The sequence below is a fragment of the Harpia harpyja genome, chromosome 4, assembly GCF_026419915.1.
Source record: "Harpia harpyja isolate bHarHar1 chromosome 4, bHarHar1 primary haplotype, whole genome shotgun sequence".
NCBI lineage: Eukaryota > Metazoa > Chordata > Aves > Accipitriformes > Accipitridae > Harpia > Harpia harpyja.
In genome coordinates, this window is record NC_068943.1 from 56,419,633 (window position 1) to 56,437,483 (window position 17,851).

Sequence of the window (17,851 nt, forward strand, 5' to 3'; positions counted from 1 at the left end):
TAACAATGATGGAGCATATCACTACTAGGTCAGCCAGGAAGCCAAACGCTCTGGAAACACAGGGCTGACCTGACTGCAGGTGGTACTCAGGCCAGCTGTAAGTCATCACTGTTCTTGTTAACTAATCAGGACAGGAGAATGGTGAAGTTTTGTTGGTTTCTCATTATTTTAGACTTAGATTTCCCCCATGAACGTGATCACGGAGAAGCAATTTTGTGCAAAGATGGGGTAGCCAAGCATATTTTTCTCAAGGCTGATTCAGCAGATGTGCTTGTAGGTATAAAATGTGACCTTGTGAAAGCTCTCTGTGCTCTCACTTGGGAAGGAAAACTCATGGTCATGGCATCTCTTCAGTCACAAAGGGAAGAGGGGGAAAAAAAAAGCCCAGACACAGGGAGTGATCAGAGGAGAGGAAGTCACAGAGTGGGGATAGATAATGATGATACTATCTAGTTCTTATGTAATGCTTTTCACCAGGAGATCACAAAATAATTTGAGAGCTACAGCTCTCACAAAGGTGAAAGGGAATCCCAATCCTGTGTTATATCTATTAAGCCTATTGCATTTTGTACAGACGAAAGAGAAGGAGTTCAGTCACAGCTGAAACTAGTGAGCCACTATTCCCAAATGTTTTGGGCAAATGAGGAGAGTACAATAAAATGTTTGTTGTCTTGCTATACAGTGTTAATTACAAAGCTGTGAAGGCACCTTATACCTGGTATATATTGTGAAGAACTCAGTAATGAATGTGTTGCAGAAAATTTCCAGCTGAAACACGGACCATTTACAGATGCTTTACTGAACAGAAGTGCCAAATCTTAGGTTAGGTTTTGGCTGTGGACCAAAAATACTTTCCACAGGAGGTGATTATTATGTATGATTCATACAGTGAGTCCACACGAGTAAAAATAATACTGCTTAGCTCTCAGTGTTCAAAGTGCTTTTACATTTTCAAAGTGCTGTGCAAACATTAGTTAATTAATGGCATAAAGTAAGTTACATTTTTGTGCATTTAGCATTGACATTTTGACAATAAATGGTTTTGGAGACTTTATATGCATCAGTGCATTTGAGCAGCTCATATAAATTGTGCTAATGTTCTCAATTGTATTTGAGCAACATCTTAGTGATTTAGATGCTTTTTATCTTATGATGAGCAGATAGATAGAGCGAAGGTTATCTGTAGATAGCAACATACCATAAATAAGGTATCTTCTTGTCCTTTCTAATAAAACATAAATCTGCACTTACTCGCCTCTGTGGCTTATGCGCCATGATCTGCCGCAGAAATAAAAACACTGGTAGAAGTCAGAAACCACTAAGAGCTGTCATTAGCATTCCAGCTGCGGAAACAAGAGCTCCATCCAGAAGATGGATTTTGTGGAACTGGTGTACCCAAGGTTAGACATCAGGACTCAGTAAAGCGCTGGAGCATCTGCTGGCTATTTTCAGAGAACTGTCAGCCTATTACCATCTATTAAAATTAATTTAAAAGTGATCCTTTAGAGATGAATCTCTTTTTTCCCTTCCCGATGCTTGTGAAAAATGTTGGCATACAGTTGACTTTTATATCCCAGTGGATTTTTTTTTTTTTTTCTAAACAACCTATATTAAAGTTGCAATATCCTCTGTGGAAGACATTCGTCAATTGTATCAAGCTGGCTTAATGACCTTTCACATGAGGACGTTTTGGCTGAATCGCAGACCAAGCTCACATGCCAAATCTATAATCATATCTGCTCTCAAGCATAGATCTTCCTTACTGGTCCCAGACTCTCACAGGTGCAAATATCCCAAAAGCAGGCTCTGAAGTGCAGCCATTCCCTGAGCTGACCCAGCCGCCAGCTCAGGTTCTTGAGTTCTTGGGGAATAAATATTTTACATCAAATTTTCTTGTCTCGCTTCTTATGTTTCTTCTGATCTCCCTTCTGAGTAGCAAGAAATGCTGCAAAGGTTGCATTTAGATCATACAGACTCCTGACTTTGTTTCTTTCAGGATGCTTGGAATCAACCATTGCAAAATCTTGTGAAAATAATTCATTACTCTACAGTCATTCTTACTTAACAAAACCACACATTATTTTGTCCTACCTACCTAAGTGTCTCAGGCATGAATAGGGTGTAATTGTGACTGTAAGTGACTTTCTACAAAAAGAAGAAAGAACTTTTGTGTAGGAAGGAGATAAATAGACTTTTTTTTTAAATTACATATACTTTGCCTGGCATCTATCTGACATACAGTAAGCAAATGATCCTGAGTTGACCTTCATTTTTGGAAGAGACACTGGAGTGAGCATCCTGGGAATGGAAGTGTTTTTTTTTCTGGCAGTACTGGAAATTTAATAGCTTCCTCTTCTGCCTGGTTCTGTCTTTTCTGGATGGGGAAAAAAGATTATCTCTAGCATTAGAATGAGAGACATACAGTATTTGAGAAAATCAGCCTTTGTCCTTTAAAAATGGTCTTTAATAGCTTGCATTAATGAGTTTGATTTGGTCTATAAATGACAGATAACTTAATCGTAAAACATTTTCTTCAAGGAGAGAGATAAGGTAATATTTACATAAATGAGATTCAGTCCAGGTTTTAGTATGAGCAATGGTTTCAGAGCTGTTTCACATTATGCATTGTGGCCTATATTCTTGGGAAAGCAATTTTTTTTTTTTTTTTTTAGAAGGGCTCTTTTTTATCTACAACAAACTTTTTGAAGAAGAGTTTTGCAAACACTGTGTGTATATTGTTCCTTTATAATCTGGGTATCAGGTATGTTACCCCTTCACTTTGCTTCCACTACAGGAGTTTTAATCCCCTCAGTGGGGAGTAATTATTAACTTTCCACACCACTGTTATCTCTACCTATGTTCTCCCTTGAGTAAAGAATAGAGAATATACGGAGGTGCTGGGGAGGAGAACCTGCAATACGTTGCAGATGATTGCAGTGGTAGTGCTGCTAATGCAGGGTAAGTGAGCACTCTTCATCTCTAAAAGTGCAGTTTTTATGACACTTGTTGAATTTTTGGAAACCTAGCTGTAGTCAGACAAACTTGGTGTCTAAAATGCTGCTGTTGTCTTCCCAACAAGGTGGGAAGTGCTTAGCTGCACTGATCCAAAACACCTTTGAAGTCAACGGCTTTTGGATAAACGTTCATGTAACTAACATGAACGTTAATGTAGGATGAAGGTGAGAATGATTAAAGAAAATGCAATGGCAAACGAGGAAATTACCCAGTGGGAGCTTCTTTCAGGAACTGCACTCAATTGCATTAGGCTTGAGGGACTTCTACATCAAATGATGTATTTTGCAAAGCTTTCTAAGGTGAAACCTTACAGGTTCTAGGTGTGTGTATAATTTTGTATGTGGAGGTCATCTGGCCTCTTTTCATGGAAATAATTAAGTAAGTTGAATTTTAAACCAACTTTGTAAGAGCAAGCCAGAATTTTTTCGTCTGCCAATAATTTGGACAATAATTTGAAAAGCCTAAGTGACAGCAGTTGACAGTTGTAAAGTACCCCAGACCTAAGCTGAGGTAAAACCTTTGCTCAACCTCAATGAGAAAATTGTTGCTGAGTTTATCATGGCTGCGAATTTACCCTGCCTGTAACAGCACACTTAAAAAGTTATTTAAGCCATCATCTGCTTCTTCGAGGAACTGTTTCTTCTGCTCTTTTTCTGCAGCTCAGACATTTATTGTGCATCCTCAGGAGCCTGCTCAGGGCTTCTCAGCAGCACAGCCAGAAACAAACGTTTCTGTCCCAGCCACAAGATGCCAGCACGCTCCTATTCCTGCACCACAAGGGGCTGCCCACCCCGCCACAGGGAAGAGCAAGGGAGACAGAGCTTTTGGGGACTGACAGACATGTGGTTCCCACTGCTCAGGGACCTGGTGACTTCTCATAATGCATGGAAGTCCCTGCCATCCCCTGCCTCTGCACCACAGTAGTAGGGAACTTTGCTTTCCAGGGTGTGAATCCCCATTGCTCTCCCTGCTGGTCCCCAGCCTCAGGCAGCTCTGCCTCCTCCGTGTGCTGGCTCTAGCATCCAAACCTAAATTACTGGGTAGGAGGTACCATCACTTGGTCTCTCTGTGTGGTTTTAAAATCTGGGGCTGTTTTATATTCAGAATCTTGCAGCAGCCACAAAGACGATGGCAAGGAGGAGATTACGTTTCTAGTTTCAAGCATGTTCTTTTTTCTTGAGTGGTGGACTCTGAGCAAGTAGTGCTGATTCTCTTCTCCCTGGGAAGGAGTGGAAATTGTACTGGTAGATATTATGTGGTACTACAGCAAAAACTGGTAAAAACCTCAAGAATGCAAGTGACACCTCAGTCTCAGGGGATCCAGCAAAGAGCTTTTGGTGTTAGTGGGACATGGCATCTTCTGGGAATTAGTCTACCACAGGTTGAACGCCCAAACAGGCTTAGGATGCTTATAATTATTGGCAATTTGGGGGCATTTAACTCTGAGTTGTACTAATAAGATACTGAAAAGTTTACATTGTAAGGTAAAATGGGGTGCAAAAAGTTGGCCTATGGAATTACAACACCCTACTTCACTCTATGCCACAATACCATCTTATTCAGTCGAGATCCACAATGAGGATATAATGATAACTTTAAGTAAGCTGATGATTTATCTCCTAAAAAACGCATTGTTGTTGTAAAACTGCCTATCAGATATTTTCAGAGTACTATCCTTCACAAGGCCTTATTTAATGCAGTTATATTTGCATGCATACCCTCTCTTCACATTTGCCATTTGTCACTGAGATAGCAAATTACATTCATCAGAATCCATTCATTCCCCCGGTTTCACTGAATACAGGATTATCTTGGCTGTGTCAGCTGCCCTATGACTGGTAACTGTGAAAAATGGAGGTCGCCTTCAGATATTCCAAACATGTATCTTCAAAGGACAGTAAGTATTAAGCTGAAAAAGATGAATGGGCTTTATGTCATCGTGTTTGTGTGGCATAAAAGTGAATTGTGCAGATTGATGGATATCTTGGTAAAAACAAATGCATTTTTAAACTACTCTCTTGCCCCTTTCTTGACAAGTTGTAGTGACCATTAAAAGAAATATACTGAGATGTTACCTTAAATCCTAGGCTGATTTTACAGAGTTTTTTCACCTTTAGGAAACCGAAAAACTTCTAGCTGTTGAGCAAAAAATCACGTGCACTATTAACTACTGGTTATTTTATAGTCTGACTGTGTTTATATTAGCACTACAGGACTATCATGTCTTATTTGTCATATAACCATGCAATATATATGGAGCTGGGACACATACAATTTTGTTGCTGACCATTTGTGAATTCTTCCAAAAATGTTGTCATAATTTCCTATTTTAGATCCAGATTGCTTCTTTAGGACAGCCACTCTGCTTGTCTGGCAGGTGCTTTGTTCACACACAAAAAAGTAACCGGACAAAGAGTCGGCAGGTCCAAAAGGCAAAGCTCTACCTGTCCTTGAATAATACACTGTATTAAAAAGGTATTGAAGGCACAGAGTGAATTCTCTCACAGAGAAGAAGTAACCTTTAAAAAACAACCAATGTATTAGGCAAAAAGAGTTATCATTATTGATTCTCGCAATACATGGGTACATTGAAAGGATATACCAGAGGAAAACTGGTGGCGTGCAGTGAAGCTTGTGAACTTTCCTTGTGACCGTTGATAGGATTTCCCCCCCTCCCCCCGCCCCGTAGCATCTTTGCTTGAGAGAGAACAGGAGAAAAATCTCAGGGTCCTGGTCTAGTTCTACTACTCTTGCTCTCTGTGACCTTGGGCCCATCAAATCTCCATGTGGAGGCAGAGATGTATCAGAACTGTCACAAAACTGTAATGCTTACCTGTGTTTGAGATCTGTGGGTAAAAGTGCTTCTCCACTGGAAAGTATTATGGGTTTTATTGTGTTTCAGTAATATGGAAATAGGCTTGTGCCGTAGTGATAACTGCAGTGGTGTGTCTGGTACCCATGTGATACATGGAGTAATTTGCCCTCATCTGCTGAATACTATTTGTGATAAGCATAAATCATTTTATAATTCATGTGTTTTATATTATTTTTTCTTTTAATGACTGCCTAAGTAATATGATGGTTTAAGTAAGAGTTGCTTCTTCACAGCTAGTCCTCAATGGGTATTTGCTCTTGATGTGATATCATAACGCTCCATTAATACTATTACTTGCAGGAGGTTTACAGTAATGTGGATTTTTATTTAGGTTTTTGCTTTGGATTCAAAGAATCTCAAAACTGAAATCCATGAAAATCAAAGAGCTTTGTCCTGAGAGTACATCTTTCTCCCTCCACCAGCAGGACTGAAGGGTGATCTAGAGATTGCCTCTTTGCCTGAAGGTGGGCTCATTTGGGTGGCTGCAAGTTCAAGTAAATGGGGGGGGGTGTTTTGACTCAGGTCTGCAGTGGATTTGAAGCTACGCCAGGTGTAAAGATCTTAAGGGCTAGATGAATTGCTTTGTGAACATCATCACACAGTTCGTTGATTGTCAAATTCACCGTATCACCAGTCTGACACCTCTGCCCCGCTTAAATCTTGTTATGAGGATGGAAGTGGCGCCAAAGCTTTGTATTTGCTTTAAATACTTGACCGAAGTTCTTTTTGAGAGTAATTCTGCAATTATAGACCATGATGTCATGCCGAAAGGAGCAGACAGTCAGCTATGCTTTATGCTTTAATGGTTTCTGTGAAATTCATAGTAATATCAGGAGGCTGAATTTTAATTTACTGTGCTACGAAATGAGTAGTTTTTATAGGGCCTGAAGCATTCACCTTTCAAAGGAGTGTGTGAAAACTTCTGGCCTCGACCACGGCTCGTTCCCAAATGGGATGCAGTCTTCTCTGCTCTTTCTTTTCACTCAGGCAGACTGCTGTCTGGACAGCTGGCCAGATGTGCATGGTGCTCAGGAAAGGCAGTGCCTCTGGCAAAGTGGATCACAGCTGCTGCAAGGGATATGGCAGATGCCTGTGTTATTTTACAAAGCTGGTATTTCCATCTGTTAATTGGTTGCAACGGAATTACCAGAGGATCAGATTGGGCAGAGAGTAGGCTGAAGGGGAGACTGTCAGCATCAAGAGCATCATTTACCAGTACTTTAAGGGGGCAGAAACAGATGTTGGTCTCTTTGAAGTGTACCTCTGCATGTAGTCAGTTGAAGGCGTCAGCTCAGTCCTGGGCAGGGAGGAACTCTGTCAGAAAACCAGAGAAGAACGAGATGGAAAATGAGGTCCCTGAAGATGAGCTAGCGAGCGAGCGAGATTTGGACTTCAGAACAGCAAACTGAGCCTTCGCCACAGAAATAGAAGAAATTTTACACAGTGTGCAGCGACCAGCTAGGACACTCATAGCCTGATCCTGTGGTGCATTAAAAATCTCTTCCTCCTTATTCTTTGGTTCCCACAACTGAGATTTTGATTCCACAAGAGCATGCCTTGGAAACCTGACTTAGGTGACTTTGTTCCTACTGGTGTCTACAAGGGAAGTCTTGTCAGGCAATGAAAGCCAACGGGGCTGCCCAAGCAGCCACAGTCAGAACAGAGGGAAAATGTGGGATTGCAGCACAGTTGAAAGTTCAGGGTTTCTCCCTTACAGGCACTGTAGTCAAGGAGTCTTAATGGGTACAGGCAGCTCTGAACTGTGACTGTTAAGGATATGTCTGAGAAAGTATCTGAAGATTTAGGGTAATGAAATTTGAATATCAGAAGAACTTTAATTCTTAAGGAGGTAAATGTTATTTCTGGTGTTATGGAGTATAGGCACTGATCCAAGCATGCTGAAGTCAATAAAAAGCCTCCGTTTGGCTTCAATGAGTTTGAATGAAGTCCACAAAATGTTTGATAAACTAAAACTGTTACAGCAGTCTTCTGGTGTTCACCATCGCCTTATGACAATAGGTCCTGGTGGGATCAGGCAAGGGCATTTCATAAAAGGGATTTGCTACACGTACAAAGAACAGAAAGCTGCTTTATTCTCTTTGTTGTTTGTTACCATTAATTTGATTTGGGATTGGGAAACATTTTTTACAAGTTAGCATTGTTTTTTTATTGTGTTTCTATAGATCTATTTCTATTTAAATTTTCTGGTAAAATTTAAATTACGATGAAACTTGTTGTCACACATAATAAAAAGCAGTCACTGCCGGCTGGGTAAATGTCTTGGTACTGGGGATACACACGAAATACTTGGGAGTGCTGAAATGCAGTTGGGTTTAATTTCATTGTGAGCTATTTGTTAGGACACAAGGTGGCAATGACATGGAAACACTCATTAGATAAAATAGTCTAAAATGTCTTTTAATCAGTTTTCTGCTTCAAATTTGTGCTTGATATACACAGCTTGGCACCTGGGTATACATACAGCTATACATATGACAACATTTGGCATGCCCTGTGGATTGTACTTGGCAATACCTCTTTGTAGTGATGTGTAAGTGCACAACTAAGTATTACTGTCCGGACAACCTGCCAGAGGCCACAGCAAAAGAGCTGAGATAGAAACAGACACATTTTTGATCCTAAAATGTATATAGGAACAGCTGTAGAGTGTAAGCTCCTCCTATATCAGTGGCTGCACGCACAGATATGCGTCGTCCCCCATGCTGCAGGAGCGGGAAGGGTCCGTTAGGGAACTTGATGTGCACTTTTAGTTTGCAGGGAAGGCAGGGCTTTTTTTCTTCTCAAAGAATCCATAAAAAAAAGAGTGTAAAGTTGCCAGAAAGTGTCAGCAGACTCTTGTTTTATTGTGGCTTTGGATGTGGCAAGGCTTGCGATTATTTCTTCAAGCGGTGCGTGTCCGCCTTGCTCCGTTTGCCTTCTGTGGGCAGAGCTGTCTCTGGTCGGCAGTGTCCGTGTGTCGGCAGAGCTCGGCTGCCATGGAGGGGTGCAGCTCCCAGCTCTGCCGTGTGGTTTGTGGGACCCTCGGCAGCTTTTCATTGTTAGTGTGCTGCGGTGACAGTGCAGTCCCTGAGCACCTGCCCACCCCAGCCTCCCACGGAGCTCTTCTAGACCATTAGTGGTCTATGAGTGAACTAACCCAAGGTGCATTAACCCACCAGTAAACTTAAAACTCGCTAGATGCAAAGCGCTCTCAAAGTCACTGGGGAAAAAACCAAACAAAGGCAAAACCCCAATGAACAAAAATGAGGAGGAAATATTTTTGCTAGCTTCTTTGTATTAAGATCAATGCTGCTGCTATTAAGACCAACAGTGTTTTTATACACAGTGGAGGGGGTTTCAGTTCATGAGATTTGGCTGTATCCTTGTAGAATCCTGGCATTAATGACTGACTCTGGGTCCATTCCACTGCAAAACAGCCTGAGCCCTGTGAGCCATGTAAAGCCCCAGAAGTTTACTGATCCTTATCAGGTGCAGCTAACAAAACTGCTGGGAACGTATCCCCCTCAAAATTAAATGGAGCCTGGCAAGGAGAGCAGAGCCCAATAAAATAAATAAATAAAAAAATTAAAAAAAAAAATTCAGTGTACTTACAGCCTTGAGCTGTGAAGCTGCCTACGAAGTGAACAGCTCATGCAATTTAACTCCCTTCTTCCTGTGTTGCGGCACTCTTAATTTGGGGGTTCTTTGATCCACCTATTCATAGCTGTAAAGTGAGCAGAATTTAATCAGGCTCTGACAGGGGATGGTTGATTTTAATATCGGCCTCCAAAAAAGAGCTGTCAATCAAGGATGAGCTTTAATACCTTCAGCTTGCGGCTCCTTTAAACTTTTGCTGCAGTTGAGTGGTGCTTGGTCAGCTGTGGAGGAGCCGGGCACCTACAAAAGGTGCTGGGGGCTCCCTAGGCATGCTGGGGGATGTCCCTGAGGGCTACTCCCTGCCCTCTGTAAAGGTGCAGCATGAAATGTCTAATCAAGTTGGCATTTCCTAGCCACGTGAGAGGAGAGATTTCCTCTTTGAATAAGGAGCGGCTTTCATAAGTGTGCATCCCAAAAGGCCTGCTGAGCTTTTGTGAGCCAGCAGGCAAGGCGGGTTTGGAGTCACTTGGATTAAACCTTTCCTTATTGTAGCTGGAATGGGAACAGTGAGGGCAAGGGTTACTTTCCATACCTAATTTTGAGCTATTTTAGCTGGGGATGTTAGATAAAATAGTCAATGACTGGCAGGATGATAGTATATGGTTTAATTTCAGATTTACTATCTGCCAACACATGCTATTCAATCAGATAAACACAGGATTTCAGCTGTCATTACAGTATCTTATGCATACTTAAAAATAGAGCACTTTTTCTCACACCAAGAAGAAATTGAACAAGTTTATATATAGGAAGTATACAGTCGGGAGGCTAGAAATTTTGAAATAGTCTGCTGCTTCTAGAGAGATTCCCTATCTTTAAATTAAGGAATTATACTAGAAGTAGTAGAAATTCTCAAGATTGCAGAAGTTTTATCATTGTCTACTGCAAAGAATAAATAAAAGTAAAGGGAACACCTTGAGAAGTGGAACTATATAAAATGAGGGAAATGTCTGTAGTATTTACAGCAGAGAATATGAGACTATATAGAGAGCAAGATGACTCAGAACTTCTTTGCGTGGGAATATTATTCCTCCTCTGGTTTATAAGTTTCCATCCTTGCTCTTTTGTCTGTCCTGGTTCACATATTGGGCCTATCACTGTAATGCTTGAATATCTGCTCCGCTTGGGAGGTGGAGATATAAGATGACAATCTAGCATCACCCCAGCACTATCCTAAACCAATTTTAACAACAAATGTAATTTAAGCATTCACTGTCTAAAGCTTCCCTCCTGAAAACACACAACTTTACTTAGGTAGAAACTCTCATATATGTAAAATGCGGCACCTCTGGCCACTGGTACTTTATGTTACAAATTTGTGAGTACACAGATGAGTATGGCTTTTTGGCTTGAGCACTTAACCAGTATTTGGGTTCTTTATTATATCCTTTGTGAAGAGTAGCTGATGACACAGTCCAGCATATTTTTAAGGTCTAGCCTGGCTTGTTTACAAGGGATGCACAGAACAGCTTGTTTCTGTGAACATCATGTGAGCAGATAGCAACAGGCGGTTTTCTTGCTCATAAATCTGCCGATACGCTTGCCCAGCAAGCAGCGTCTGCCCAAGCTCTGCTCTGCTGCTTTCTCTCCTACTCTTTCTTCCTTAACACCCACATAACCTGTACCTTCAGTCTCATATTTCCTACCTAGCTTGCTCTTTCAGGTTTGGTAGTCAGCTTTGATTCAGAGATGTTCTTGTTAGTGACTACTAGCATTTTCCAGCATAACCGATTATCGCCTGCTCTCGTTCCCTTCTGTATTCTACCAGGCTGCTCCAAAATGAGCTCTGAAATGATGTCCTGAGCTGCTCAGCATAATGGTATCTTTGAAGCCAAGACTTGTACTTTGCTTCGAAGAGCAGGTCTAGCAAAAGGACAGCATTTTCTACTGAAGATAAGGGAAAGAAGGCATTTTTTTTAAGAGCGTTCCTCCTGCTGGTTTCCCTGCAGGGGAGAGGCTGGTGCTTTTTCTAGCACGTGCAAAGGCGCTCTTGAGGAGCTCTGCTACAACAGATCAGTTTACTGCCCATGGAGACATGAGGACAGCATAATGCTAGCCAAGATGCTGAATTTCCTATTGCTTGGGAAAGCAAGCACTTTCAGTGCTCTCACGCACTTCAGAAAAAAGCTCTCACACACTTCAGAAAAAAAATTGATTACTGGGTTGCGGGTCCCTCAGCTCAGCCATGGGAGGGTCTTTTTGACTTCCACAGCTCCCTCCTGGATGTGGGTTTTGGCTGCAGAGGCAGTTTGTGCTGTGCTGTGCAAACAGGTAAAACAAAGAAATAGCAAGGCTAGAGTGAAGTCCAGTGCGGGTGTTTTTCAGTCTTAAAGGCTTTGGAATTCTGTTTGGTTTTTATTTTGTTTGGCCTTTTTTTGGTCTCTTTTAGAAAAGCCTTTCACATACAATGATCTCCCAAACAATTTATTTGAAATCGTTGGTGGGTGGCGCATACATTATGGGCCATGGTTTCATTGATACGCTCAGCCTCACTAAGTAGATGGCATATTAAATGTTTTATTTACCCCATGTGCTACCTGTCATCTAATCAGCTTTTGTTTTTGCTGCGTTCTGCTTGTATTATAGCAAGAGTAAGTGGTTTCATGTAAATTAAAACCACATGAAAACTTTTAAAGCCATTTTAAAATACTAAATGGTTTTGCAAATAGGTTTGTCGGGCAAGGATTGGAAAAAGAGCTCTTTGCTTACCCATTTACTCTTTTGTATGCTTATTAGAAGCCTCCCATGTGACTCTTTCATCAAACGTTGCATCCCAGTACTCATCTAGAATGCCAAAAGTCATTTATACTGTGCTCAAGAGTGGTTTGCATAAACAAGAGGCAGTTGACAAAGAATACAGTTGTGAGCTGTGATTGCAAATGTTACTTTATAAATTACAACACAGACGCACAATAAAGTCAAAACATGCATCCCTGTGATGTTTTCTTTCTTGCCTGGAGCATAAAAGCATGTTGGCTTAAAAGTTTCTTTGCCTTTATTAACTATTATTGCCAATGTTTATGATTGCTATCATTTCACTGTGAATAATTTTGTTTCTTACAGGTGGATCGTATCATCTTCTGTGTCTTTTTGGAGGTTGACTACAAAATTTTCAAGAAGAAAATGGGCGAGTTTTTTCCTCTAGGTAGGTATAGTAATTGAGTGCCATCTGACTTTAAAAAATGATGCAGCAAGAAGACAACAGTTGGCGTCCTTTCTTCTTTCCCTGCCTAAGCCAAATATTAAAATGTGAACTTTCTTTAAAGATCAGCTGCTCATAGAGGCTCTGATCCTGGACAAATGCAGACATTTAAAATTTGTGAACCGGTAAAACTGCTTGTGATACTGCTTTTGCAAAATCAAGGCCTGCTTTTGTATGCTCAGTATAGCTAGTTTCTTCATTCTCTGCTGTATCCGTATCTCCTCCCGAAACCTGTGTGGCACTGGGTCTCTTGACTCGCAGAAGAAAATGATTTGCACTAATGTATATAGCTCCTAGTGTATATTGCTTTTCCATGCACTTTGTACATGCTTTGCTCTTTCATTAATGATGCTGGTAGGGTTTCTCTGGGTCTGAAAAGATACCGCAGGGGTTAGAGCCCAACTGTGTCTGAATGGGAACTTTAAACTTGAGCTGTCCCTGTGCAAGAATGAATGGGAGAAAGATGGCTCTCACCGGAGCACTTGGGAAATGTTAGCCATTCATCTTACATTTCACACAGGAGGTTACTTTCTAGAATTTAGGAAAACCTGGTGGATAGTAAATTTGTTAATCCCCCTCCCCCTCCATATGCCTGTGATTTATTTTTATCATATATCATTAGAAATGTGTTCAGTTTTTTATTAACCCTAATCTTCTCCCATTTTATTTTGTTTTCTATGACATCAGTCCTGCTATATGAGGCAAGATCCAGATTTCAGTATTTTGGTTTATCACCCATTTCAGAAGTGGCAGTCACTTAAATACACCCCACGCTGTCTGTCTGGTGGAAAGGGCCTTTGAAGAACAGGAAGCAGAGCTTTGGTGTGGTGTGTTGTGAGTCTCCATTAATTCTACAGGACCATGTTGTCACAGTAGCCACAGTGTTTTCATTTTGCTTTGGCTGGTAGTATGGAAATTGTGATGTTTCTGTCTCATCTCACTAGAACAAAGCATTTTCTAGATGACACTGTAATCTCCAGTTTGCATGATTGGCAGCTGAAACTTAAAGACCTATTGAATTATTCAGGTAGCATAGAATGGTGTCTAACCGCTTAATAGTATTTTTGTCTGGAGCACATTGAACATGCATTTCAAAGACTGCATTCATGTCTAATCCATTCATTGTGTGATTTTATTTTTTTTGGCAGTGTACCCCAACACATAGGATAAAGTGGCAGTACCCTGCCTACTGTTGCTGGCTCTGTCCCTGCCCTTCAGATTAAGTGAGAGTAGACTACAGTGTCAATTTGTCAACAAATTAGAGTACTTAATACTCACCTTCATCGTTAAGGTCTTTGAAATCATGGATTAAAGCCTGGTATTGTTATAAGTGTAAAACCCGCTTGGGTTTGAAAGCCTGAGAGACAAGAAGATGCTTCAGAGCTGAAGGATGGCAAGCCCAAAGGGGAAAAGAGAGTAAGATGGGAGATTTATTTCTCTTTTGGCTTTTCAAAACCTGACATTGTTGAACTCCTGTCTACAGAGAACCTGTGTGGTTGGGTGTCATGTTATATAAAGACTTGTAATTGCATTACACCACATTATGTAGATGATCAGTTGTACCATAGTTTTTAAAGTATGTTTATTCTCATGCATGGAAAATTTACAGGTTTTTTGCTTGAACTAAAACTGGGAATTTGATATGTGACCATAGAGAGGTGGTCATAGTGGGGACCCTCTAAGGTGCAGCCAATCCAGTGGTTTGCAGGTATGTGACTATGCAAAAGGTTGATCCAGTGGTTACAGAGACAGCTGTTCAGAGAAAGATGTTTTAGTTCTCAGCAGCCACAATTTGGTATAGATTGCTAAAAGATCTTAGGACACATTTTCATAGGCTCCCTGCTGCAATTTTCTTATAACTAGTGATTCTGAATACCAGATTTGATAGGCCTTAATGATGCTGGTTTCCAGAAGGACCTGAGCACCTGCTGGCTGGTGAGCTGGAGCTTTAAAAGGAACTAGTTTAGCATCTAAAACTTTATCCCTGACTCAGTGAAGGATTTCCTATGGTTAGGTCAGGAGTCAGTGATTTGGGAGATCTGATTTTAATGCCTTGTATCACCACGGACGTTTGGTACGCCTGTACAGGAATCACTTGGATCTTCAGCTTGTGAGGAGGCAGGAAGGATATGTGCTACCCAAATGACTCTCCATTAGTGTCCCTGGAGAAATGATCAGTGTCTGTGTCTCTCTCCTGGAGGGGTGCCCTAATGATTAATATACGGTCTCAGGCTTTCATTGCTGTCTTGAATGGACACTTTTCCACAGGGTACCACAACTTCAACAGATGTCAGCTGAAGTCATCCCCATCCTAAATTGCCTGTAGCCTACTGGTGAGAACATCAGCTGAAGGTCTGGACAGTGATCACCAGATGATCATCAAGTCTGCTATTTGTTCCTTTTTTCTGGTCTCGTGAATTGCCATCTGCATTTAACATAGTAGACTTTGACGAGTTATCAGCAGACTCTCCTACTGTAGGGATGTTCCATCTCTCTGCGGGATGGGTTTCTTGCACAGAGGACTTAGTCAACATGGCTCTGTGTCAAGGAATTAGCAACTGTCTCTACCTTTGACAATAAATTCCTGATATTTAGACTGTGGAAGGAATTGCCAAAACTCTGGTGATTTTGTTTTGTTTTTAAGTGAATCTATTAATGTAGTGAAATGAAAGTCTTTAAGGATAGATTTGCCCAAAATTTAAATTGATAGGACACTATCTGAACACTCGCAGGAGAGAATAACACTGATTATATTGCTTTAAGCTTAGAGAGAAAACATCAAGACATTTTAAAAGTGTGTCTCGCATTCAGAAACATTATGAAATATATCTACTTTAGTAGATGTGGACAAAAATGCTTAGAAAGAAGAATATAGTCATGGAGTTATATACATAAATAGTTATTACTTTAAACCTGGTGCATTAATAAATCCAAAAAGACATCCAAGTGCTTGAGCTAGTCAAGTGATAATGAAATGAAGCTAGAGTTACACCTCAGTGCATTAGAGTAAGTGGAATATAGATATAGGGAAATTGTTCCATTAGTTGAACATATCATTAGGCCTATTTTGCGAGTGGAATGCCAAAGAAATTAGTCGAGTAATAGTACTGATATTAAGACAACTGCCAAGAGCCTTGTCATTTGCAAACTTTAAATATATAGGGGGAACAGGCAGACTTCTAAGTAATTTCATATCTTAGGAGTGTAGCAAAGCTGTTCAGTAACAGACCAGTTGTCACAGTCTCAGTGTTTCTGATTTAATCTCAGTAATCAGTAGCCTGTACAGAACCTGAGCCAAAGCCAGCATGCTCCAAGGGGGAGCGCCACTTAATCTTTAACTCAGATTTAGGATCTCATCCTAGTGGTTGTCCAGAAAAGCACTGGTTTAGAAAGTAAAAGGTCCTGGTCCATGCAGAATTTTCTGTTGAACCTCTGGAGTTTTGCTGAGAAGTTTTTTTATGTCCCGGTAGAAAAAGAGCGAGGGTGGAAGACTGTTTTGGTAGAACAACCAACCTTCTGTGCTTAAGATTGATCACTGTTTTAACATATTAGGTGCAACAAACACTGATTTGATTTTTTTTTTTAATTTTTTTTTTATTTTTACCAATTGAGTCCTATCTCCTAGTAGAATGAGACGGCCCAGCCGTTCTCCCTTCACCTGTGTTGGGAAATTCTCTCTGCTAAATCTGAGAGAATAGAATGTCTTGCTACATATCTTTCAGGCAAATAAAATACCCTTGCCTGCAGTTCTGGCTCAGATGTGTAGTTCTTACATTGCTGGATTCATTACTACTAGTATTATGAGTGAGCTTTCCGGGAAAGGAGCTGATACTATACTATTTTTTCTCTTGGAATTCATTGTTTCTTCTAACAGAATTCTGCATGGAGCCTAGATACTAGGCATTATGCTTATTGCTAAATATATATATTTATAAGATTGGCCAGGAAATGGTATAAAAATAGTCCCCCTTGGAAAGCTAGATTTACCAACATTTACCTTAGACTGATATGTACTTCTAGGATGCTATTCGTAGAAGTAAAATTAACAGTATTTGTAAACAGTTGCCAGCTGGAGGCAAAGATACCTTTTTTTTTTTTCCCTCCTGTGTACTGTGTATATCTAGCTACTTAATATGTCAGATAGATAATCTTGTAAGGACCTTTGGCAAATGCTTATTTTTCATGGTGGCTGTTGTATATTATGAAAGGTTTATCTTAAATTGTAATGCTTAAAGTATTTCTAAATCTACCACCTGTTATCAGTGGATTGGAGAGGGGAATAATTTTTTCTGAAAATGTTCTTTAGTCAAAAATAATGCTATAAAGGGTATGTACAGTGAAGCTGCAGCATTCAAGGTTATATTACATTCTCACTACTTTAAACAGAGTAACAAAATTACTTCACTAAAACATTGCTAGAATTGTTAGAGGACAGGTTTGCACTTTTATTAGACCACTTGATAGATGGAAGATGCAAGCTTTTAGACTCCATGTCCTTTCAGAGCTAATGAAAGGATACTGAGCCCAAGAGCTTGTTCATTTTTTTTGAGCCATATCAGTTGGTGTTAGGAAAAAGAGAGAGAAATTGCTTCATCTTGAAAAAAGTTTCTTTCCTCTTTGTTCCAGGTTATGACATTTAATGCATTTTCTGCTTTTATCCTAGTTGACGAAAACACTGTCTCCCCTACCCAAAGCATAGGGATTAGAACTACTGTCTTATATTAATCCTCCTGTTACTTCAGGAGGATGCACAGCATCCTAGTTGTGCATAAATGTGCAAATATATTACAACTGCAGAGGAAATTCATTGTTAAGAGATCTACCAGGCTTGGAATCAAATTGGAAACTGTCTAAATGGCTGAATGAAGGGCTTTGTATTAAAAAGGCAGATCCCTGCACTCATACGTGAGTGAACTGTTAAGGAGAGATTGTAATTTCTGTACTGGTATTGAGAAGCATTGCCCTCTCTGCTTAATATGGCAGACTTCACTGGGGCTGAAGCAGTCCTCAGTGTGAGCAAAGGAATCATAAGTTAGCCCTTAGTAAGTAATCCTGTATCAAATGGGTAATTCGTTTGATAAATTTAGCCTCTCTATTTGCAT

General features: G+C 40.4%; 1 protein-coding gene across 5 annotated transcripts in view; it reads left to right on the plus strand.

Moving 5' to 3' along the window:
- Window positions 1-17,851, plus strand: part of MACROD2 (mono-ADP ribosylhydrolase 2) — a 918,876-nt gene that overhangs the window by 813,505 nt on the left and 87,520 nt on the right. For all 5 annotated transcript variants that reach the window (XM_052784123.1, XM_052784121.1, XM_052784124.1 and 2 more), the window contains exon 9: window positions 12,611-12,692. In XM_052784123.1, the coding sequence (XP_052640083.1) occupies window positions 12,611-12,692 (82 nt within the window). The remainder of the gene's footprint in view (window positions 1-12,610; window positions 12,693-17,851) is intronic.